General features: G+C 48.3%; 1 protein-coding gene across 1 annotated transcript in view; it reads right to left on the reverse strand.

The window, feature by feature from the left end:
- The window catches only part of ADAM10 (ADAM metallopeptidase domain 10), a 1,301,929-nt gene that overhangs the window by 59,795 nt on the left and 1,216,997 nt on the right, over positions 1-25,137 (reverse strand). Inside the window, exon 14 of the mRNA XM_069624354.1 lies at positions 6,863-7,083. Within this exon, the coding sequence (XP_069480455.1) occupies positions 6,863-7,083 (221 nt within the window). The remainder of the gene's footprint in view (positions 1-6,862; positions 7,084-25,137) is intronic.

Consider the following 25,137-nt stretch of genomic DNA (forward strand, 5'->3'; position numbering starts at 1 on the left):
TGGTGGGGATAACCAGTTTGCCCGTCTTTTCGCCTTCCTGGACCATCTCGTGGCCGCCTTGCCCGTGCCAAGCACCCCGGCAACCGGAATACCACAGTTTACCACTACCACGAAGAAAAGGGTGGTACCTTGTAACTGGGAACCTCCGCAGCTGGTTTCTTCCCTGGCAGTGCAACGACCTTCAGCTTTCCTCCACGTCGAGGCGGCCTCTTCCTCTGGACGAAACACCGACTTGCACCCGCTGCCAGGAACAACTGTCCCTGTTGGAGCGTTCTTTCCATTTTCAGGTACTTTGTCCCGCCTGGCTTCCCTTGCAACAGATCGTTCGGGGTGACAGTAAATCCTCGACTTTCTAATCTGGGTTAGCCTGGGGCCTGTTAACTAACTTTTCCTGACTTGATCTCAATCTTTTGGGAACTATTTACAAAGACTCTTTGGACATAACCCCACTGTGTGATCCTGGACACATTTCGCTTGCTCTCTCCAAGAGTGGGCCTGGCATTTGAACTTCCTTGCTCTCCAGTAGACTTTGCCTAACCTGCCTCACTGTGGTTCTTTGAAAAATATTGAGATTTGTGTGCTTTTTTCATAACTCCCTTTTTAAATAACTTATTAGAGTGCCATCTTATGTTAAGCGCTCACCTCTGTCTGAAAAGTGGCATTTCTCATTAAGACTTGTCTAATAAGTAATCAGGGTTGTGTATATATATATATATATATATATATATATATATATATATATATATATATATATATATATATATATATATATATATATATATATATATATATTAGTGACTGTGTCGAATTTACTTACCTCTTTTTGTGCTAGTGTAATTTACAAGTGTGTCTTTAAATAAATAATAATATACTTTTACACCAAAGCTCTGGTCAGTGTTTGCTTGTGTTACTGTATCTCTGTACCTATTGTGTATATATTCTATATACTGCCTCGCTCATCTTGAGAGAAGTCTGACTGCTCAGCCACAGCTACCAGGTAAATCTGGGTGGTACAGACTGCAACCAATTGGGTTTACTGCCAACCATCTGTAGTCCTAAATCTTTTGCAGTGGTCCCTAAGGGAACTGCACAGGTTTCTGCCCAACAGTCTCCGCCCTGGACCATGCGCCATGAATGGAGTAGCCCTCAAACCGTAAGGCGAGGAATCCGTCGTCACCACCAGAGTTGGCTCCGGCCGGGTAAAGGAGGCTCTCACTGGCACATTGCCATCCATTAACCACCAGCGAAGGTCAGGAAGGAGGTGCGGGTATTGAGATCCTGTCCGGCTGGCACCCTGTCTGCAGGTCCAAATTGGCTGCCAGATGGTGTTGGTGACGTCTCATCTTGAGGCGGGCATGCTGAACCGTGAGCGTGCAAGAAGCCATCAGACCCAGAAGGTGCTGGAACCACTATGCCGAGGTGGGTGAGTTGTCCAGAAAGTACCCTATTCACTTGCGGTGGGAAAGGAGCCTCTCTGGTGTAGGGAGCACCCACTGCACTGCCTTGTCTGAGGGCACTCCAAGGAACACCAGATCCTGGGTGGGAGTCAGCTACGACTTCTGCCTGTTGAGGGGGAAAAGCCCAGCTGGTGAAGGGGGTCTTCCAGCCATCGCCCGGAATACACCGCCCCTGTCGTCCAGATAATGGTAGAATTGGTGGCCCTCCAGGCAGAGGAGACCAGCCACCGCCATTCATCAGCTTCGTGAACACGGAGACGAATTGAGGTCGAAAGGCAGCATCTTATGCTGCAAGTGATGCGACAATAGTGAAATGCAGACATTTCTGATGCGGCTGGTAGATGGGAACATGAAGGTACACATCTTTGTAGTCTAAAGAACATACAGTTTCCTGCGCACATAGACTATGCATCTTTAAGCGTTCGAGCAGTGAAGATAGTTGAGAAATGACAGGTCCAGGACTATCCTCAGACCCGCCTGGTTGTTTCTGGGTACTGCAAAAATCCTGGTGTAGAAGTTGCCAGAGCCCCTTTCTGACTGAGAAACTGGTTCCACCACCTGCATCTCCAAAAAGGGAAAGGATCTCGCGTAAAAGACCCAGGGACCCTATCTGACGCAGAGGAGAGGATGGTAGATAAAAAGGAAGAGAAAGACTGAAGCCTGTGGAGGCTATAGAAAGGATCGAAGTACTCTCGCAATGATGCTTTCAGCTGTCCTGGAAGAGAGCCAGTCCCCCTACAGGCGAGCTGTGCTCCCTGATTGTCAAGTCACTTCTTTGACATCTGAGGCGGGAGCAGAGGGGGGAATGGAAAAAAAAAGCAAAGTCCTCTGCTGCTTCCTCCTGTGGTCAATGGGCAACCTGTCAAAACCCCTTGAAACCAGTCAAAGCGCTGGGTTTGAAGTCGGTCCTGCCCTGAGACCGAGGGAAGGACTTCTGCCCTGGCTTAGTCAGGATGGCCAAGGACTTAACGGTCTGTGCAGAGGTCTTTGTCAACTTGACATCGGTGCATGCATGAAAAAGATCTAAACTGTAAAAAGGAAGATCCAGGATCCGTTCTTGTACATCTGATGAGAATTTATTGGCATGCATCTACGCTGTCCGTCTTATCCCTGGCTATGCTATGTCTATGTGGGAGACTGAAGACTGCATGAGGTCCTGCACAAACGCCTGGGTGTCTGCCAGGCCGGCCTTAAGGGAGGCCTGCCTCTCCAGAGCGAAATCAGGCAGAAACTCCATGAGCTCTCGCCGCAGCTTTTTGTTCACTGCGGCTACGAGGGAGTCAGTGTTCGCTTGCTGCAAATGTGAGATGATAGCAGTGTTTGCCAAAAGACTAAAAAACGGAGTCCTCCTTGGACAGACAACAGGAGGCGGCTCCCGCAGAGGAAGACAACGAAAATGATGGTGTAGAATGCAGCAAGGCCACCACCACCGAAGAGTGAGGCTGGGGGCGGGAGGCCAGGAGGACTGGCTCCCCATCCAAAAGCCTGAACCAGCTGTCCAATTTTGTATTCATCTGGGCGTTGACCCTGGGTTTCTCCCAGATCTTTCTTGCCACCTAGAGGACATCCTTCTGGAGCGAAATGCCAGAGCGACTCGTGGTGCCCCTGCCCAAAACCTCTGCTAGCACTCCTGGGGTGTCCTTTGGCTGGGGAAACCCCCACCCCCAAGAACTCTGCAAGGCCTTGAAGGCGGTCCTGAAAAGCCTTTACATATGCTGATGGTATGTCGTCCTGGACATTGTCTGGAAAAAAGGGAGTGTGGGGCATGACTGTGATGACAGAGGGGAGTAGGTCCTGAGAAACCAGGGCCAGAGCGGTCCCTCCATGATCCGGACCCGAAGATAGTGGTGGATCCAATGTCTGCTGCGGGGGAGGCGTTGATGGTACAAGAGGTGGCAGAGGGCTTTGAAGAACAGGAAGGGCAGGGACCGGAGGAGCAACAGGCACCGGAAGCACCGGAGAAATCTGCTGTTGGCCCAGAGATGGAGGCCTAGAAGGCACGGCCTGTGGGATCACTTCCTTGACTATACCCTTGAAGAGCCCCGTCATCGGCAGAGAGCAAATGAGGAGGAAGCGCTTGAAGAAGCGATCCTCACAAGCTGCTGGATCCAGAGGAGGCCGGCCCTCCGCAGCGCTGGTTCTCCGTTCCTGATTGAAGCAGTGAGGCCCCTGTGGAGTGTAGCTGTAAGGCTACGATCGGTAGATGTAGCTCTGCCGAGACCAACTGCCTGTAGTGTAAGGTCTGCCGCCGCTTCCTGAGGGAAAAGGGACTAACGTTCTTGCATGGCTCACTCAATGGGTGAGAGACAGGGTAGGCCCGGATACGAATCCAAGATGGCCGCCGGTCTAGCAGGCTCTGCCACGCGCTTGTCCACCATCTTGGGACCTTGCGCCACGCCCTGGACGGGAGGGCGCAAAGGCCCCGTGCCATGTGCTGGATCAGACATGGGAGGACACTCCTTGGCCCTCGAACCAGAATCAGAAGCGGCAACCTCAGAGAGCTCCCGTGGGCTCAGAGCCCTCGGCTTGCTTGCCGGTAATTGAACCACTCTGAACCACAACCTCTGAGGTGGCTCCGGTAGGCTGTGCGCCCTCAGCAACAGAGCTGGTAGTCGTGCTGGATCGTGCCAAGGACTGACTCTTGGATGTAGAGCACGACTATCCCTTGGCTGCCGGAGTCTGAAAAGGACGACAAACTTCACCCCTCCGTAGACCACCCAGTAGAACTCATGAGCGCCTTGGCTTGGGAGCAGGTAGCTTTGCCAGCTTCAGGTCTGCCAGAACCAGAATCCACAGTACCCTTAAATGTGGAAGCCCCCGGAAAGGAATCTCTGTGCTGAAGAGTCATACTAAACAAAGGGCCTACTTTGTCTTGACGTGAGGCCCTGGAGACTAACTCTTTAAGATGACCTGGAAGAGATGCATGCAATATCTCCCTCCAGTGTTAAAGACGATTCTCCGATGACCGAGAGCGCTGCAAGCCGCGCACATGTTCTCGTGAAGCCTCCTGCAGTAGACATGCGCTGGGCGAGGCGAGGCACTGAAGGGAGGTGAACAATAAAAATAATAACGTGGAACAAGCGGAAAGTTAAAAAGTCTCTGCGCCTAGCTACCACGTCCAACACCGCCCGTATGGTAAATGGGACTGAGGACATTTCCACACCTGCGGTTGCACCTTGCACTACATTTAAAGGGGAAGCTTAATTTATTGCTGCCAAAGGTTCCGGTACTGTCCCCATGTTGTGTGGACACCCACAAGGATGAAGGAAAGGTGACCGGACGTAAGAGCATTTTTAAAGGGTCTGGAACCGAAGGCAGGGTCTGGCAGGGGAGTATACCAGGTCCGCTCAACAGCCAGTGGAGAGGCCCAACAAGCCAGAGAAAGGGAGACATTCCCCCTACTTTGTTCAACTTCCAGGTGAAGCCTGAACAAGGCCAGGGAGAAGGGAAACATGCCCCTTTTTTTTTTATAGGAACTGCGCCTGTCCAGTAGAAGAGCCATTTTTTTGGCCCAAGGGGACAGTGAAGCACTTTAGTTTGTTTTCAAGTAAGGAATAGAAGTAGGATTTGGACACTGGACTATATTTCCAGACATTGTGACATTTTCCTTAGTTTTTAGTTGAGGCACGGAAACCCCTCTTGGAGTTAGGGAAAGATCTTTTTCTCTCTCTCTCTTTACCTTATTATGACTTTCCTGTCACAAATCTTGTGACAGCCATTTTAGGGCACTAGCCACATTTAGTACTCGAATGCAGTAAACACAAATAAGCACACCTAAAACAATGCAATAAACGTCTCAAATGTAATTGCTGCCATCAGCTTGTGTTTAGGCACATATAAAAGTAACCAAAAATAACGTCTAAAAAGCAAGGGTAATACAGTTTTACTGGTAGAATGGTTGTGTGGCCACACAATGAGATGCCACCCAGTGTTAATGGTGCTGTGGGATGGGTGTAGAATGACGATAAGGGATGGCTTGCTACTTGGCTCTATTGATGGGTATCTTGGCACCCCAATACGGCCCCTACACTTTCAGGATTGTCTTAGAGTGGGAGATGTGTGTGATAATGGAAGGTAGAAGAGCCTCAGTGATTTGGAGAAGGATATAGTTGCCTTCCTTCTATTTCAGCTTATTGTATTTGCATCTGAAGGGTGCGTTAACATCCACAAGGTGGTGGAAGGGAGGCGCTATGGGGGCACTTGGGACTGCCCAGCATGGATACCTCCACTCCCCACCCTGCTGGGTGATCGGCTCAGCACTGTTGACTCTCAGGTAGCTTATACATCTCTTGCTGACAAATTGCCCCACGCTCCTGTTAGCTCCCTGCTACCATGTTTTTCTGTTCCGTTACTTCACAAAGATAGGTCTGCATACATTAAATACTATAATAAGGGATTTGACAACCCTTTAAAGGGACCTGGCAAAGAGCTGATGAGCTGTGGTCTGAAGACAAACGTTTAAAATGTCAATATCCTCTCAATAGAAGTTGCATGGCATAAGGCTATGCACAGAGCGCAGAATCGTCCGAAGGAATTTTCCAAAATGTTCCAGTGTGAGCCCACACTGTTGGTAAGCTTGAGGAGCAGTGGGAACATAATGGCACGTATGGTGGAAATACAGGTGTGCCCAAAATCTACTGGAATTAGTTCCTCTCATGGATCAGGTAGTTGGTTGGAGGGTCTAGACCACTGCAGCCACTTATTTTGTTTGGCTTGTCTTCAGAGGAAGAGGAATGCCTAGCATTGTTGGTTGCAAGAGTGTGTTTTCGATATAGAAGCGGCCTCATCTCTCTTCTGGAGCTGAGTGGTCCCTTAGGGTGCAAGACATATACAAGATGGAAAAGGTAACATGTTAAATGACAGGTTTCAATGATGGAGAATAGTTACCCTCTGGAGAGAAAGGAAACACGTCCATTTACATTATTTTGATAAGGATGTATACATTAGGTTTCAGGGAAGGAGCAGTCTCAATTTTACAGGGAGGCAAGACTGGGGTTGTTAGGTTGGTGAGATAGTGTTTTTATTATTTCTATGAAAACAAGGCTCTGTGTGACTTTACAGTGTTCAGAGTCTGGCTATTGTCTATATAATATGCACAGTATTTAAGGAGAACGATATTTTTGTTGCGACTACCCTCTGTTAATGTTGAGATTTATACTTGTTGACAATAGTAGTCTTTCCAGGGACTTGTTTTTGAATTCAGAATAATGTCTCATCTTACCTCAGGTTTTGTAAGGAGCTTAATGTGAAACAAAAACTTCAATAAATATTAATTTGAAAAATTTAAATGTTTACATTTCGTACATGTTCAACGCTTTCAAATTGCGAGAATTTTGTTCAGGACACACATGATGGTTGTTTGATCTTAAATTTAGTTTGGCTCAAAATGAGTAAAGAATGCTTACCACAATCCACTCAGCAATGTTTTCATACAATTCTGGATTAAAAATTGCTTTCTTTAACCTAGCGAGAGGTCCATCAGCATCAACCAATCTGCAACGCATGAAGACATCACAGTAGCCTTTAAACTCATTACATGGTGATCCAGGCTGCAGAGTTATGGTTTGGCCACTGAAATGTATATGCCACTGAGCGGAGCCGGTGCTGCTACAAGTTTGAGGCTTCACTGTTAGAGAGAAAAACATGAAACCAAAGTTAATATAGGTTGCTGAAAAAACACTTCATATGTAGCACAAATGTCCGCATGAACATTTAATGGCAATGTTCCCAAGTTTCATTTTCAACAATTCCAAATCAGGATATACAATAGAATTTTAGGATTACAGAAGGCCGATGTAAAAGAATGCTTAAGCTGCTGTGGCAAACCTGGAAATGTTAGACCAAAAGGACATTTCAAGGATGTATATTTTTAATTAGTACCCAGCAGGGTATGTAGGGTGCGGGGGGGGGCTGGGAGGGAGTTAGGGGGGGCAGCCTCTCAACCAATGAGGAGGCTCGGAACGGGGGCATTAGCAGTAATCCCCCACTCTGAGCCACCTCACAGCTGGAGGCCGCCATCTTCCTCCGAGGAACGAGGCAAGTGTGGCCTACCCCCAACCCCTCCCTCCACCCACCCACAGAATTCCCGCCCTGCCCCCCTTCACTTTTCTTTTTTAGTCCATTTCAGGAGCGGACACGCTGGGGACACTTCTGTCTCCAGCGCGCCCGCTCCCGATCTCACCCAGGCCATCATGGAAAGCAAGAAGGGACTACACATAGTCCCATCTCTCCTTTCCATGGCGGGCATTTTTTTTGGTTGACTTTTTTCAATGCCTGCCATGGAAAGGGAAAACAGACTTAATTTTCTCTTCCCAAGCAGCTATTTTATTTACTCGTTTTCCTGCTCTGAAAAGTCAGAGCAATTTGGAACAGGAAAAAAAATCTTTTAGTACCCTGGTCTTACGGCTGGGATACTAATAGCAATAAACCCCTTGCAGAGGGGGTATTACCACTTCAGGTAATGCCCTGGGGCCTTCATTACCTGAAGTGGTAATGCTTCCCCCCCCCCCTCTCGAGGCGTATTGCTTAAATAAAGGCCTCATTATCATCCCTATCAATACGAGGGTATTCCCTACCTACAAAACTAAAATAAGGGGTTCTTATCAGTGCTCTAAAGAAATGAAAAAAAGAATTCTCCTCTGTCAAAATCAACTTTCTATCTGGTCCTACCACTATTGAAAACCTAAATAACCAAACTTCTGATACTAGTTGATGCGTCTTGACCAGCCACGTGCACTGATTTTGATCTCCACAAGCTGTTCTCAATTCCATGAAAGAAAGTGTCTTCCATCTCAAACTTTCTCCCTTCTACTGCCACCCTCCTGGCCCCTTCACCACCACCACCACTGCATGTACCACATACCTGTACCCCTCCTCAGAAGACTTTCAAAAGGTGGCAACCAGCTGAGCTTAGCTACCCTCAACTCTCCCTCTGCCGTTAAACGCACCTGACATCTGTCACCTCCTTGAAGACTTTGACATCCTTGCTCTTATTGAGCCAGGGTTCACTGCCAGCCGTTATACTGCTTTTGACACACTCTTCCATGAGGGCCACAAGATCCTCGTAAGTCTAGGCCTAACCAGTCTGGAGGCGGAGTGGCCCTGACTTTCCCTTGGGTCCCTGCTACTATCATACCCACTCAGTCCTACTCTTCCTTTGAATGCCTTATCTGCAGGCTTGATGTCACTCCAATGCTCCTCTCACTTGATCTCGCCACCATCTACAAAACACCTGGGTAGGTCTACTTCTTCCTTTCGGAGTGTTCCCACCTCACTTATTCTCTCCTGGCTTCTACCTCCAAGCGTCTCCTCCTCAGAGTTCAATATTCACCTTGACTCTCCTGATGCCGACACTGGACTCTTTTGCATTCTTTGACTCTTTCCCTCACCATTCTTCCCTATGGTCCAACCGGCTCAGCCGGCAACACCTTGGATGTGCTCATCTCAGCAGACATCCCCATCTCCAGCCCTCTCACTACACCCCTTTCCTGGTCTGACCATGCGCTCCTGTCCTCATCTGGATATCTCTGCCCGCACTGTCAGTCTCCTTCATCATTCAACCAATAAAGCGAGTATCAGTTGCTGCTCTTGCCGCCTCTTTAATTCCCCCTCCTACTCCAGCCACTGACTCTCACACTGATTCAGCCTGTGCTACTCGTCACCTCTCCATCTCCAACACCCTGCACATCCTTGCCCCTGCGCTCTTAATCCTCCCCCAAGCCACAGGAATAGTAGCCCTAACTTTATGAGTCCAACCCTAAGTTAAATGGGGCCTTGTTCCAGAAGTCTTTCAAAGGGATTTACATCCAAGTAAAATACTCTTCCTAGATCTAGAGTAGCTTTTGCAAAGAATGTGTTAAAAGTAATGGAATGGAATATAAATGCAATTTCTTCACAAACCTTATAAAAGGAGGAGATGGGGCACTCGTAAATATTGAGACTACTCACCGCCCTTACTCCGATATTAGCACAGGACTTGGCAGGTTGAATGTGTGTGGCAGGTTAGGGGGCGTCAAGTCGCTGGAGGTAGATTTTCCTACCATTGGATCCAGTAGCAGCTGCCCAGGAGCTGCGGGTGCAAGCAAGTTTCCGGTCGGGTCGAGGAGCTGAGTTTAACCTTTTCCAGTGGAGGAACGCAGCAGGCACCAATACAGGACTCGTCAGGACACTTTCAGAAGGGGGATGGCCGGTTCCAGCAACAGTCACCAAACAAGGGCGAAAGAGATGCCTCAGTAGTAGCAAACAAAGGAAGCCTCCCAGAACAGACCAGTCGATGCTGGGACGCCTACACTTGGCAGGAAGGCAACTTGTATGACTTGCTGGATACCACTGAAGTTCAGGCCCAAAACGAAGAACTGAAATACTTTCAGCACAGTAGCCCAAAGCAGAGCTGGTCGGTCCACCGGGTGCTCCAGGTACACTTCTGAAGGCTCCAGACTGCAGGATCGTGAGAAGTCGTCGAGACTGGTTGATCCCACCAGTACAAAGGGTTGAAACACCAGCAAGGGTCTTCCCGAGATCAGGTAATCCAGTAGGGCTTCACCGGGACAGCAGCAAGCATGGTCACAACACCTCTGTGATTCGTCCTCAGGTCTTTGGTCATCTGCACAGCTACACAGGACACTTGGCTCCTCTTCTAATCTGCTGGAATGGTTGTGGGGCTCCTCTTATCCGAAATTCAGGTGAGTGATTAAAGTCAGCCCTCCAGTAGAAAGATTTTCCCCACACATCCACACCAGCAGTTGTCCAATCAGGGACCACTCTGGGGCTGGCTCATGTATGCACGCTAGACATACTGGCACCAGTAAATGGTTTGCGACCAGACAGTCCCAGCCCACTTCCTGAGCCCATACACACATGGCGTGCACTAGTCAGCGAAACCACTGCTTTGCCGGGCAAATGCATGACTATAAAAGGGAATTCTTGACCTGAGAAGACAGGAGGAAGGCCAAAGAACAAATGAAAAATCTCAAAGCACAGCCACTTTGGGACACTAGCCAGTTAGAAGCCAAACGCGGTAAAAGCAAATGAGCCAACTAAAAATATAGCACAAATTACAAAAATGTAACTGCTGTCACACAGCTTAGACACAAAAATCCCTTTGGTGCAAGTTAGGATGATACAAAAGTATACCCACTGCACTGGAAGATGTGTGCAATATGAAAAAGTTACCCAAACAGGTAACATGTCAAAGACAAAAGGGAACCGGTTTTCCAGTACCGACAATCTGAAGGACTAGTCAGTTTCCCCATAACAAATTAGCAAAAAGGCCAGTGAAGTTGAAGGCTTCACTTCTCTGTAAAAAGTCAGGACAGGGTGTAAAGCAAGCAAAAAGCTTGGGGGTCCATAGAATATGGAGAGCAAGTTGCCTAAAAGAGAAAACTTTCCTAACACTAGGTCCAATCAAAGACGCCAAGGCTCGATTGTGCCAACACAATCTAAGTAGATGCAGAATGGGTCAGTCATGCCTTCACGACCAAAAGCTTACCTTCCCTAATTCAGGATTGCCTCCATGGGTAGTGATGAGACACTCTGGGTTTTGACGTGCTAGGGAATAGGTCTTCACAACCCAAAATAGATGCTTCCAAATTGCATACTTTATGGAAATTACACAGGAAGAATTTTTTTTCAGTCCAGCCAGGTCTTTAAGGAGAGCTCCGAGAAACCCAGTTGACCATTCTCTATAGTGCGACAACCCTAAATACAAAGAAAGCCACACTCTTACGCCTGTTGCAATCTACCAAAACAAGGACTCCAATACCGCCATGAGTGCCGTACATTATTCATGGATTTACACACGAAAACCAACTCCAGACTCGGAGTGCAATCACAAGGAGATTTTGAAATGTAGCCCCGGGCCTTCCCTCATGACTCTGCTTCCAAGCTTTGTGTGAGACCAGACTTAGGTGACAAGTCTACTTTCAACCAGGTCTAGGGGTTTCCTTTTCTGCACTGCCACAGCTACATTTTTACATGACTGCAGCTTCCAAATCCCTCCTTTCAATCTTGGTTGCAAAGCACTAGAAGTTGTTCGTTTTTCTGAGTGGCTGTTTGATAGCCACCTGTTTTGTATAAAGAGCTGCACTCATTTGCTCCACTGTTTAAGATTTCTTTTTACATCTAGGCTCGTTTGAAATTGACCTAGTTAAACACTCCCAGAACGGGAGGCTGGAACCATATCCTATCTTAAAATGGGTGAACTGGTTTGTTAATCACTCCTCAAAGCTCAAAACTCAATACACATCAAGAAAACTATGTACCAGTTTACCCTAGTCTCCTGGAATGATGCAACTGACCCATGCACACACACTGACACACACTATCAACTCTTCTCGCAGAAGTGTTGCTGGGGTTTGGGGGGCTGCAGCCTCGGGTCTTTTGGTTATCGCCCCAGATAGAAGCTCAGGGGCTATAACCAAAAGGCTAGCTCGCCCCCAATCCCAACATTAGCGTAGCCCCAGATCTTTGCCCAGACCTAGCAACACCTCCGACTGCTCGTATCAAGGTTTTTCCTATGTTAAAAAAATCCATGCATAGAATATCGCATAGGAGGAAGCCACCATTGGAAAATGTCATTTAATCACAAAAACTAAAACACAAAGTTTTGGTTATTTAAAAAGTCATACTTCAACTTGCTTAATTCAGTGAGTGTGCAAGTATGTGTATGCATTTGGATTGCAGTGGTAAAATTAAGTAGTTCATTTTGGGTGCAGTACTTCTAAAAGGCCATAAAAGCCATGCAAATTGGCCTACTTTTTAGACTCAAACGGAGCCCTTATTTGATCGCACTATCCTCAGTAAATATACCTAGCCTAGGGATACCTGCAATAGCAAAAGGAGGAATGTAATAAGGCCACAAACACAAAAGAGTCAATTAGCACAGTGTCGGGGGGAGAAGGGACGAGGGGAGCTTTGAAAGTTTGATTGAAAAGGGATTCTAGAATCAACCGCACTCTTGACACACAGACATTATGGTGTTATCACAATAACAAATTGGCATAATTAACTTGCTGACTGAATAACTGAGTGATCTATTAGAGACAAAATCTGTAGGAAAGTAAACTTACCTTGGCACAAATATATTTAAAAAAGTTCTGCCCCCAAACTATTAAAGAGTTTTGATCTAGTTTAAAGTATTAAAACGTTAGTATGAATAGTATAGAAACCTGAAATGTAATGGATGCATAGAGAGAAGGGCAACAATTCATATATTTTTCCACAAAAATCGATTTGTACTTGCGTATCAATAGCTTGCAACACAACAAAAAAGGGAGTTGAACCCAGTTGACAACTGGCAAGAGGGAGGTGATGCAATGGAAAGTAGAGATGTGAAAATTAAGACCGCGTAGGAACGTTGAGACAGTGAGGCAGAGCCAATGAGCCTACTCAACCAGCAAAACAAATTTCATGACATCTGACAGTTGTTGGGGTGGGGGCGGGGAGTTATGTGGCACAGCGAAGTCTACCTGTGTATGGATCTTTTGCAATACTGGGATATATACAGCTATAGACGGGCACTTGCAGGTTGGCCTTTCTTAATGAAGGCTAGCAGGTGCACATGCCCTTTATGGTTTAGTCCCATCTGGATGAGACAGAGGGTCTTAAGGATACACACAAATCAGAAAACAGTGATTTACTTAAATGACTTATGTTAAATGGTCAAAAGAATTATAGTCTCATTTTAAACTACTGAGTTCGGCTGTGGACAACCAAGTGAAGCACATATAGAAGGAGTTGGTAGAGGTCTCAAGGAAGGATGGATTTGATGAGGGGGATTTGAGGGATGGTAGAAAGAAAAGGGGTTTGTGTTTCAGGAGACAGTTTGGTAGTAGTTGTACCTCAATAAACTAGTTAGTTTGGCACTGTAGTGTCCTCTTTGACAATAGAGGGAGACCAAGTGTTCTGGCTACAATATCCTAGTAGAGATAATCTGTATTTCCTAGCGTTTGTTGAGAAATGCTTTCTTTTTGCTGCTTTCCTCCCATAGGCTTCTAATGGACACCCTTTCTTTTTCTGTGTTGAGACTCCGGTCCTGCAATTTTGGAAGAAAAGCCTTATGCTGTACTTCCCCAGCTGCTCATTCTTACGGAGAAACTGATCAGTACCCAAGACTCAGTACTGAGAGATTATGGGCCTCATAAATTTACCCATCTGGAAAAAGGACAGTGCCGGTAAGTCTACTGGCAGTGTTTCCGGACCGGCAAACTACAAGTCTACTTGCCGGAGCTGCTGCGCCCGACAGGTCTGACCCTGCCGGGCACAACGTCCACGGTAGCCAGACTTGTCACGGGAGCACCGGCACAGTCGTTAACGGTGCCAGTGCTCTATTGTCCCCATTCCCATAGAGTCATATGGGACTCTATGGGAATGGGGATTAACGAAATTGCCCACACCGGACTTCCGGGCCGCTGAGGTTGTAATCCCCCGGTGTTACAGGGAAGTCAGGCCGCCGGTAATTCATCCGAGTCCTGCAGCAACCCGCAGGTAGCACTACAGTGTTATCGCCACACTCTGAATGAGGCCCTATTTGCCAATTTCTTAAATTGCTACAATTGTGCGGTTAGGATACTCTGTATCCTCATAACTTATTCTGTAATGGCTTTTTATTTACTTTGACAATGTGCCTAGGATGAGCTGCGAGAACAGTGATTTCTCTGCCGTGTTTTGGTGATCGTACTACATTACTAAGGGAGGCTAGCACTCCAAGATGGCTGTGCCAGGAGGGTTTCACTTTTCCTTTGGTCATACTGTTATTTGCCATTCTTTCTAACTTCTCAGGTCAGAAAACGTTACATATGGAATGCCCCGTCCCTGGGAAAGGGTCCGCTTACAGAGGCAAAAGCGTGGCTTGTGTGGGTGCCCGGCTGTGGGGGCTGGGACTGGCTGGTCCCAGTACACATCCTTGGGACTGAATATCTGTTGCTGGGCAGATGGGACCATCCAATCATGGATAGCTAATCCATATACAGACTTTTCCCCCTGAAGTAATTTAGAATGGCAAAATTACTTCGGAAAACCCTTGATTTTTTTTTAGATCACTTTTTACCTATATTCAACTCCTACCCCAACCCCCTCCCCACCCCTTTTAATCCGGTAACCCCCCTATAAAATTGAAAAATCTGTCAGCAAAACAGGATATGGATAGCCACTGCCAGTTTGATTTGTGCAGATTCTTTTCACTGGCAGGTTTGGGTATGCTCCCAGCCCAAATCCTGGACAAAAGCATGGCTCCTGCAGCTATTCGACAGATCCTCGCTTGAGCAAAGACCTCTACGAAGAAGTAGGAGTTGAGAGCACTCCAAAGTTGGAATGACTGCGCCCGATTAGTACTCTTGGGTGTAACCTGCTGCACGTGCGGCGCCCCTTAAGACAGTACCCAAATGTCCTGAACTGGAACTGCAGAAGGTTGGAGATCCTGCACAGTCGTGCAAGATACTACAAAATGTACTAGAGTTGAATCTCTCCATGAAGGAGTCGGAAATGTGTTGGGTACTGGGATGGAACAAGTGTTTTTATTCATTCACTCTACGAAGTGCAGCCCGCCGACAACCCGAATACTACCCCTGAAGTCAACCAGCATCAAGTCCAGTGCTGTCCCGGTGAAGGCCTGCTCCTCTGTCCTAATTTGAAGAAGGCCCTTGTTGCTGTTACGACCCCTGGACCAGTGGAAATAACCAGTTTCGACACCTGTTCGTGGAATGGTTCCTACTCAGCCTTCAGTAGTGTACATGGGCCAACCGGTGGTCTGACTAGCTCTCTGCTGGGCTACCTTGCTGCAACCATCGCAGTTCCGAGTGCATCCTTGGAACATGGAGGATCTTCAACTTGTGTAACCAGACGCCTGCGCCTGCATTTTCAGCCTTCTTGCATGAATGGAAGCTGTACTCGGTCTGCTCCTTTGTTCCACCACTGAAGATCGCCCGTCACCACCTGACCGTGGTGACTCCCATTGCAACACACTCCTTCAATCTCTGTAGGCGTCCTGAGGTGGTCTGTCCCATGTAAGTCGTCATCCCTTGTTTGGGTGTTCTACTGTAAGCGGTCTGGAACCAATTCCTAATCACTGCCACTGACCAAAACCAAATCCTTTCACCAAAAGTGACCTCTGCACCCAGCAATCCCGGGTCTTCGTCGACGGGACCAAGCACAGAACATTACGGAACACCAGCAGTGGTCTCTGGAGAAAGCCCACTTCCAAAACCGACCCCAGCCGCCCTCCATAGAGTTACATGAGTCTAATGTTCTGTCCCTAAATCATACTTTCCTGGTCAGCGGAGGAGTAGTACTTCCTAGGACTACCCTATGGACAAGGGTTGAGTGAGTTTACTTACCTGAACTTTAACATTTGGACTCTTATTAATCATAGCCACTGGCATCACCAACCTCTTAATAAACCTACCTGTGAAGCATCTACTTTGGAACTAGTGACATTTGGCTACAAGGATCCCAAAACTAGAGAAGCTGTTCCATGATTATTTTCCATGCATCAAAATACTGACCTGTGTTTCGCTGTCCATTGAATCAAATGCTATTCTAGGTCTCCTAAGGGTGAAGGAACAAGTTACTTACCTGTAACTCCTGTTCTACAGCATGGGTCTGGCATGGATTCACATGCTCATGAATATTCCCAGTCAGGCTGGGGATCCAAGGTAAAAAGAAAAAGTTTTGCTTTAGCTTGAAAACTAAACAGATGGGCTTCCCCCAGGGGTCTTATAGGGTCAGTTGTACTGGTCTCAGCGGCCCCAAGGGAGGGCATGGCGGTTTTAGCAGGCATTTTCCTTTTTACAGTCAGCATTTTCCGTTTGGATGTAGGTCCAGGTACAAGTACTAGTGCCGGTACTAGTGCAGATGGTGCTGGCTTGGTGCAGATTAACATAATTGATAGGCTGGCCAGAAAATGGCAGGTGGTTAGTGAGATGCTCTTGGCGATCAGGATTCAATGATAAGGATTGCACAGACCCACTCCCACATCCACCCTTTCCAGGCATGCCTACTAGTCACTCAGGTTCAGTCTTCGCTCTATTAGTTGGTGTGCCCCCCGCCTTAGAGATCTCACCTGATCTGCCTATACAGGCACTGCTCCCCAAAAATCTATAGTCCTCTCCTTTTCCAAAACTCAGTGTCAGTGAAAATAAGCTGGAGAGTTGATGAGAAGACCGCTCTTTGCTGCAGTCTTCAGGTGTTTTACAGGCAGGGGAGGGACCCACTGAACACCCTGCAAGCAAAAAACACGCACGCTTTCTCCTGGGGGCTTTTCCCTCGCAGGGGCATGCCGCCGCTTTAAGTTCAGGAAGGGACGGGGACGAGTGGAGCTTCTCAGCATGGCAACGAGGAAACAAGCAGGGACACAGCACTACAGCCACTAAACCGGGGCCCTTTCCCCCCCATGTGGGCGGCACCCTCGCAGGGACATGCCGCCGCTTTAAGTTCAGGAAGGGGATGAGTGGAGCTCCTCAGCGTGGCAGCCAGGAAACAAGCAGGGACATAGCCCTGCAGGCAGTAACACCTGCACCCTTTTCCCACTGCGGGCTTGGGATGCCAACATCACAAAACAACCTTTTCCAACCCTCCGTTCCATGCCAAACTAATTCCTTGAGGGTAGGCCCATGTATATCTGTAGTGTAAGAGAATCAACTATAACCGTGTACCAGGACGAAGAAGAGCACAGGAGACATGAAGATGACCGATTGTGCTAGTACTGGTACAAGGTGGCCCAGAGGATTTATGAAGATCAATCAAGAACAAAAAAGTACTTGGACAAACAGCCTGGGCAGGACTGGCAACACTGTATAAGAGAAGAAGGACTGAAGATTTGGTCAAGCCCAGCCGGAAGAGGCATCAAGTGTGGAAACCATCCGGCATGGGAGTTTTAAATCTTGACAGCTGAGCAAGGATGCCGGAGAGTCGCTGAGGGAGTTCTCTGTGGGTCCAGCAGGAGCGGACAAAAAACTAAGAAGAAAGGGAGCCGACAAGTAGAGCGCAGAGCTGCGACAGTACTGGAGAAGCAGGGGAGAGAAGCCCAAAGAGCCGGAGAGACGCACCCCTATCCCAGGAAGTCCACGTGGCATACCAAAGTCCCAAAGTAGGTAACGGGATGTACGAGAGACCTGGAGGGAACAGAGGAATGGAAAAGAGGCGCTTGAGTGGCTGCCTGCCCAGTAGTAACAGTCAAACTATTGGGGAAAGTGCATCATTCATTCAAGGAGAAAGTCCTCGTCAGTGGCAGTAACAATAATCCCACTGTCCAGAAGAGAAGGGTCTGGGCCCCAACACTAGTGCATCCAGCATCAGAGTAGAACTTCTGCATTGCAGTGGCAACAATAAGCCCACTGTCCACCAGAGAAGGGTCTGGAACCCCAAGATACTAAGCATCCTTGTCGCAGTGGCAGGGAAAAATCCACTGAGGCCCAGAGAAGGACTTGATAGATACTTCGCTAATTTCACAAGAAGGAGCAAAAGGAATATCAAGTGGAGAGATACAGAAAATAACTCAAACACTAGCTCCCGGTGAAGAAACAAAGCTCTTGATACATGCAAGACACGACAAGGGAAGGGGAGTCATTGCCCCTGGCTTTGTTGTGTACTATATTGAAGTGTGGGAACCAAAATAAGGAGAAGGGAGCCCATCTCCTGGCCCTGAAAGTTGAACAAACTGCAACCCTTTTTGATCAAGAGATGCCAGGGGAAAGGAGTCATTTCTCCTGGCTTTGGTACAAACTATATTGGAGTGTGTTAATACCAGGGGAAGGAGTCATTCCTCCTGGCATCCTTTTGCCAGAGAACATTTCTGGGAATACCACTCAAAAACCAGGAGTAGGGAGTCATTCCCCTGGAGAAGGAACTTTGTGTTGAATTTAGTTGTAGTGGGAGGGATAGAAGGTGTAAGTTACTTACTTGTAACTATTATCCTCCAGCATGGGTCTGGCATGGATTCACATGCTCGTGAATATTACCCATTGTCAGGCTGGGAATCCTCAGTAAAAGAAAAAAACAGCAACACATTTAAAAACTGAATTTCTCATCTAAACCAATCGCTGTCCTCCGAGTCATACTGCCCCCATCCAATGACAGTCCTCTCCCCAAGCCCCTCCTCTGGCAGTCATCTTCAGATTTGGTAAGCACGTTAAGTGGCAGTATGACCAAGAAGAGCCGCAAAGGTGCACAGAGGGCTCGCATGTGAATCCATGCCAGACCCATGCTGGAGAACAATAGTTAGAGGTAAGTATCTTAAACCTTCAAGCATGGGGTAGGCGTGGATTCACATGCTCATGAATAACAAATACATAGCAGTACAACATTACACAACCACGTGAGGTGGCAAAGCTCAACAGAAGCAATACATTCTTACCTCGGGACCAGTCTCACCTCAAGCGAACATTTGTAGCAGTGCTTGGCCGACTCTGGACTCTTCCCTGGAATCCCTGTCGACGCAGTACAACTTTGTGAAGGTGTGCATGGACCTCCACGTAGCAAACCTGCAGATGTCCAGCAGGGGCACACCAGACAGGAACGCCATTGTCGCAGCAATCGCTCTGGTGGAGTGGGCTTTCGCATGGCCGGGCAGTGGTAAATTCGCCAACCGATGACAGTGTGTGATGGAGCCGGAGAGCCACCTTGAAATGGAAGTTTTGGACAAGGCCTTCCCATGGTTCACAGAACCAAAGTTCACAAACAGCTGTGAAGTCTTCCGAAAACTCTTCGTGCATGTCACGTAGAACTTTAGGACACAAGCAAAATCCAGCAAACGCAAGGCCCTTTCTGCCAGCAACGAAGGTTTTGGGAAAAGAAAGGGTAACACCAAAGGCTCGTTGAGGTGGAATTCCGACTGAACCTTTGGCATGAAAGAGGGGTGGGTACGCAGCATCACCCTCGATTCGTGGAAAGTCAGTTATGGTTGCTTGCAGGATAGAGCCTGGATTGCACCTACCCTTCTGGCACAGGTGAGGGCCACCAGGAAAGCAGTTTTCCATGAGAGGAACGAGAGGTGCCTGATGCATAGGCTCGAAACGGGCCCACATGAGCCTCGTCAGAACCATGTTGAGTTCCCACGCCTGGGCATGAGCCTTCACCAGTGGGAAAGATCGAACAAGCCCGTTGAGAAACTCCTTGACTAGTCGATGGTACCAAAGTGAAGATCTTCTAGGAACCCTGGCATAGCGGGAGATAGCTGCCAGTTGTACCTTGATAGAGGGGTGCGCCGGTCTTGGCTTAGGATAGCAAGTATGGAAGGACCTGCAGGGCCGTGACCCTCAGATGGGTAATCTTCTGAGACTGGCACCACATAGCCAAACGCTTTCACTTGTGACCGACGCCCCGACGAGGACCTCCCTGCAGTCTGCAGGCAACTCATCCTCCAAACTCTAGGGCTGCACGAGCCAAGCCCTCAGGTTCAGTGATCCTGGGTCGTGAGGAAGGATTGCGCCTCCTCTGGTGAGAAGATCCGGAACCACAGCTTGAGCGGATGCGACAATGACAGGCTGAGAAGTTCCCGATACCAAATCTGCCTCGGCCACGCCGGGGCGATGAGTATCAGCTTGCATCGACAATGAGTGGGTTGACGACTCTTAGCAGGAGAGGGAACAGGGGGAGGAATACATACAGGAACAGCCCTTCTAATAGGAATGAACGCGCCCAGGCTCCTCGGCTGGTGGAACTTGCTGGCAAATATCTGGCTCTTGGAGTTTGTCGCAGTTCTAAACAGATCTATCTGGGGCCTGTTGACAAACAGGCAGTCCACCTAATTCTGATGAAGCTCTCACTCATAGCAGGAGCGCAGCTCCCTGCTGAGGGAGTCTGCGATTGTGTTCTCGACTCCCACCAGGTGGAGAGGGATGAGGAACATCCCCTTTCTGACGGACCAGCGCCACAAGCCCTGCGCCTCTTTGGAGAGTGCTGCAGATCAAGTGACCCCCCTGCTTCCCTATTTAGAACATGGTGGTGTTGTCCATAAAAATCTTCACCACCTTGCCTTTCAGAGACCGTAGGAACAACTTGAGGGCCCAGAATACTGCCCGTGCTACCAGGATGTTGATACGAAGAGCCTTCTCCTCCGGCAGCCACAGGCCTCTGGCGTGCAGACGTCTGTTGTGCGCTCCCCACCCCTTTGGGGAGGCATCCATGGTGAACGTCTCCTGGCATGGCAGGCTTTCAAATCCTGTATCATGGGAGATTTTGGAGCGGATGTCCCACCAGATTATCGCCAGACAGAACTCTTTGTTGAGAGAGATCTTGTCAGTGAAGCTTCCGGACACCTGTATACAGCAGGCATCAAGGAATTCCTGAAGGGGTCGAATTTGCAACCTGCAGAGCCAGACGAGGTAGATGCAGGACGACACCATGCCCAGTAATGACTTGATGGCCCATACTCTGGCCGTCTTAGTCAACGGCAGCCGTTGCACCATCGGGTAAGATAATGTATTCAATCTGGCGCCTAGGAACAGCGCGTTCCGCAATGGCGTTAAGCAGGACTTTGGATAGTTAACAGAGAATCCCATATCGGTTAGTACCTGAACGGTTGACTCCGTGTATCCGCCGGCCAGCTCCCACGAGCGGGTGCGAATCGTTGTCCAAGAATGGGTATACGTGTATGCCATGTAGACAGATAGGCTGGCACTGGTGCCAGGCATTTCGTGAACAGTCTGGGGGCCGACTTCAAGCCGAAAGGTAGGGGCCTTGTACTGGTAGTACTGTCCCAGCACCATGAAACATAGAAACTTTCGATGTTTGTCAATGGGGACGTGGAAGTAGGCGTCCTCTAGGTCCAAGGACATCAAGAAATCTTCTCTTCCTAGTTGGTTGAGCACGTTTTGCAATGTGACCGAGCACGTGTTACAACACAAACTTTTTGAATATTTGGGACTTCAGGTATTTGTTCAGGCTCCATAGGTCTAGGATGGGCCTCCAGCCTGGTCTTCCTTCTGACCAGAAAGTATCTAGACTAGACTCTGGAGCCCCACAGCCGTTGGGGGAACTAGCTCTATTGCCCCTTTTCGCAGCATGGCTCGTAACTCTTCCAGGAGCAGAGGGATGCTGCTCCAGACGGGTAACCAGAGGGATCCACGGACACCTGCGTTGAAAGTCCAGGGCGTGTCCTTGGGCGAGAGCGTCCAGCACCCATCCATCGGTGGTGATTTCTCCACTTGCTGACTAACCCAATCAGCCGGCCTCCCACTGCGGTGCACAAGTGGGGTCCGACGTCTCGGTCGGGACAGGCTTGCTTCGGCACCAGCGTCCTGCCCTGCGTCTGTATGCTTCCTGCGTTGTGGATCTTGAAGGCTGTCAGTACGATGTTGAGAAACCTTTGGAGGACCTGTTCGACATTCCCCTGGAGGAGTGAAAAGAGTGGTGCCGCTGGAGAGTGCCCAGTAAACGGGAAGTCTCTGTAACTGCTTTGATAGCCTGGAGGGACTTGTCGACTACCTTCCCAAACAGGTTCTTCTCTCTGTCGAAGGGCATTGTTCAGCACCTTCGCCTGGACCTCCTGATGGAAATTTGTGACTTTCATCCAATCTTAGCCACAAAGGCAGACATCAGAACCCTGTGTTGACGACGTCCAATGCCACTGTGATAGCGTGATCAGATGCCACTTCCCCTTCCTGGAAGAGAGGGATTACCCTCCATTTTATTATCGTATGGGAGGAACTCCAGAATCGGCCCCAACTTGTACCACAACTCCTTGTTGTAGCTGGCCAGGATCGCCAGTGTGTTGGCCGCCTTCTTTCCCATTATGTCCATCCAAGGAGGGGTTGGCCAACCGTTTCCTCGCGGCCGCCGATACCACTGAATCTGGCGATGGCTGCGACTTCACGAACTTGGGTGCAGAGTCCAGCACCCTATAATTATTCTCCAGCCTATCCCCGTTAGCTGGAGCTGTTCAGGGATTCTTCATAAGGTCCAGGCCCTCATCCCAAATATCGTCCTGAAGTGGCACCACCATGATAGTCTTCCTCTTGGCCTTGTGCCTCTGGAACAAGAGGCCCTCCTTAGTTTACTCAGGCACTAGCTGGAATAGCTCGGAGGCTCTGGAGATCATGGAGTGGAATGATCACACCTCAACCGGTGGGGACAACCTATGTGGAGCATCCAAATGGGGAGCTTCACCGTCTACTGCGACTATATCCTCGTCATCCGTCGTCATGATCGTATCCGTGCCCGTGTCTGGGTCTGCTGGGGGAGAAGGGACCGGACGTGGTGGCAAGGGTTGAAATGGGGGCGTGGATTGACGCTTCCTCTTCTTCACTCGAGGCTGATCGGGGAGCCTGGGGGACCCCAGGGAGCGGAGCCATCCTTATCTGGATCTCTGACACCAAGATGTGTAGAATCAACAGAATATCCAAGAAAATGGCCCTCGGCTGACAAGGTACAACAGGAAAACTAGGCCCTGTGCCGTCGTCCTCTAAAACGTCCTTGTGGACTGTATGTAGGGACTCCTGGTCTTCGTCGGACAAGAACTCCATGGTTTGGCCGATGGCCTGGGAAGGCTGTTTGGGCCCACCCTCATTACACCCCTACCCTAACCCCTCCCCTGCCCCCACAGAGGGTCTTGAACCTGGGCCTACTGGCGTGCCTGCAGACTTATCCAAAGTCACTGCGGCAGGGATACCTTATGAGCCTTGGGGGCTACCCTCGCAGGATCAGCACCCTTAGATGTTGTGGCAGTAGTCGATTGAGTCGCCAACAAGGTCTTATGTGCCGGTTGAGCCCGCTTAGGCTTCGTCATACACAGCTTCTTGGATTTCGCGCGTAGATTACTTCATCTTCGAAGAGGAGCTCGATTGCTGTGTTAAATGACTCCAATCAAGCAATCCCACTAAGTCAGTGCCTGGTCTGGGAAGCCCAAGGGAAGCCCTTATTTATATATTTTTATGTCCAGTTTGTGTACTCTGGATGACAACCCTTATATAACACCCCTCTCTTAGAATCCCCCTGATCCAAGAAGTGAGTTTGTTTTGCAAATTTAAAAGGTTTGCGAATTAAATATATAGATCGCACTTTTATAATAAATTAATAATTGATATCACACTTGTGAATATGAGCAGTAATCATCAATAGGTAATCCTGCAATAGCACAGTTCTGGTGACTTATGACTAGGAACAGGGGAATAAGGTATCAGAGAATGCTTTATGGTTTCAAGGAGATGCAAAGATGAATAAAAGGCAGTACAGAAATAAACTTGATATGATTTCAGCAAAAGAGAATGTGATCACTTTTTCTTTGACAAATCACCCCCCCCATGCAATGTAAGGAGATAGAAGTAACACAATTCTCAGGAATACACACAAATGCAATACAAAGTTCCAGTTCCCCCCAGCGAGCTTAGAGGAAAACAGGTATGATTTTAAACACAGGCAAAATCCTTTTAAATGTGGTGGCAATGAAGTGAAAAATATACTCAAATTGCTTTTAATTCCCTATAGGAGGTTCAGGGTGAGTGAGAGATACTTTAAATCAGTTCAGGCCAGCCCTATCAATGATTCAGGGATGGTTATCTAGTTGAAAACAGAATTACGTGATGTAAGCAAAAGACAAATGTTTTTACATGTGGCTGGAATTAAGCAAAATGTCAAATCGCGGCAATTTAGTCGCGTGCGTCGAGCGCAATTACGGAGGAAGTATAAGGAGTAGTTTTAAGATGAGTTAAATTTCGTTCCTAGGACAAACGGTTCAGGAGATACGGATGATTCTGTGAAGGTAGATTCTCGAAATTAAAGTAAAGCTCAGAACGACAAATGACAGTTTTGCAGCTTTAGAATGACAGAATGACATGATTTCTAGGATGCAGTTCTCAATAGTTTAAAATAGTTTGAATTAGATTATATTGCACAGTTCTGGCTGAGTACTCACACTATATTTTGGACAGGAATGCAAACTTGTCACGGATCGGGTCAGGATTGGCTGCGATTCTCTCGCCACCTGGTACTGGTTCTGCGCACAGCGATCTGGGTCAGCTCTGCTTGTCTGGCACTCGGCACTGCATGGATCTCTGGACCTCTGGTTTCTCTGGATACAGCACTGCTTGCTGGGTCTGCAACCGGTTCTGGCAAAAGGTTCTTGGCAAAGAATTCAAACAGCTCGCCCGGCTCTGAATAGTTTGGTTAGGTTTTGAGGCCTGCTGAAGAGAACTCAGCTTGTGGGATAGGCCTTTGCTTTAAGTTCTGCAGTCAGGGTTCTAAATTCTAGTCTCTGTCTTGCTGGAGTCAGTCCGGATCTCTGGATGTGAAGTCGTCTGTCAGCGTGCTCCGCAAGGACATGGAAATTGAGTGTCCCTACCTGTCCTGCACAGTCTCCTTTTAGGTGTTTAGAAAGTGGATGGATCGGCTCATTCTGCATGCCCAACCCTCTCAACTTATCAAATAGCGGGGTTTGGTCCTAGAACACTGCACAAATTGGAGTTTGGTCTCAAATCGTGAGGGCCTTTTCCATTTTGTGGACCCCCAAATTGCACATTTCTGTGAGCTTAATACAAGATTTTATAAGCAATTTAATCAAACATACATTTGCTGAAATATGAATTCACACTCCAGTCTGGCCCGCCCCTAGGAACTGGGAGAGTCAGGGATCACATGTCTCCTACCAGGCAGAGCTCTGTTTACACTCAACACCCAGATCAGTATATCCTATTCAATGGAAAGAGTCTTTTGTGTCGGCTGAGGTCAGCAGGCCAGGGGGCCACTCTGCATT

This window comes from Ambystoma mexicanum, chromosome 11 (genome assembly GCF_040938575.1).
Source record: "Ambystoma mexicanum isolate Mex_15411 chromosome 11, UKY_AmexF1_1, whole genome shotgun sequence".
Lineage (NCBI taxonomy): Eukaryota > Metazoa > Chordata > Amphibia > Caudata > Ambystomatidae > Ambystoma > Ambystoma mexicanum.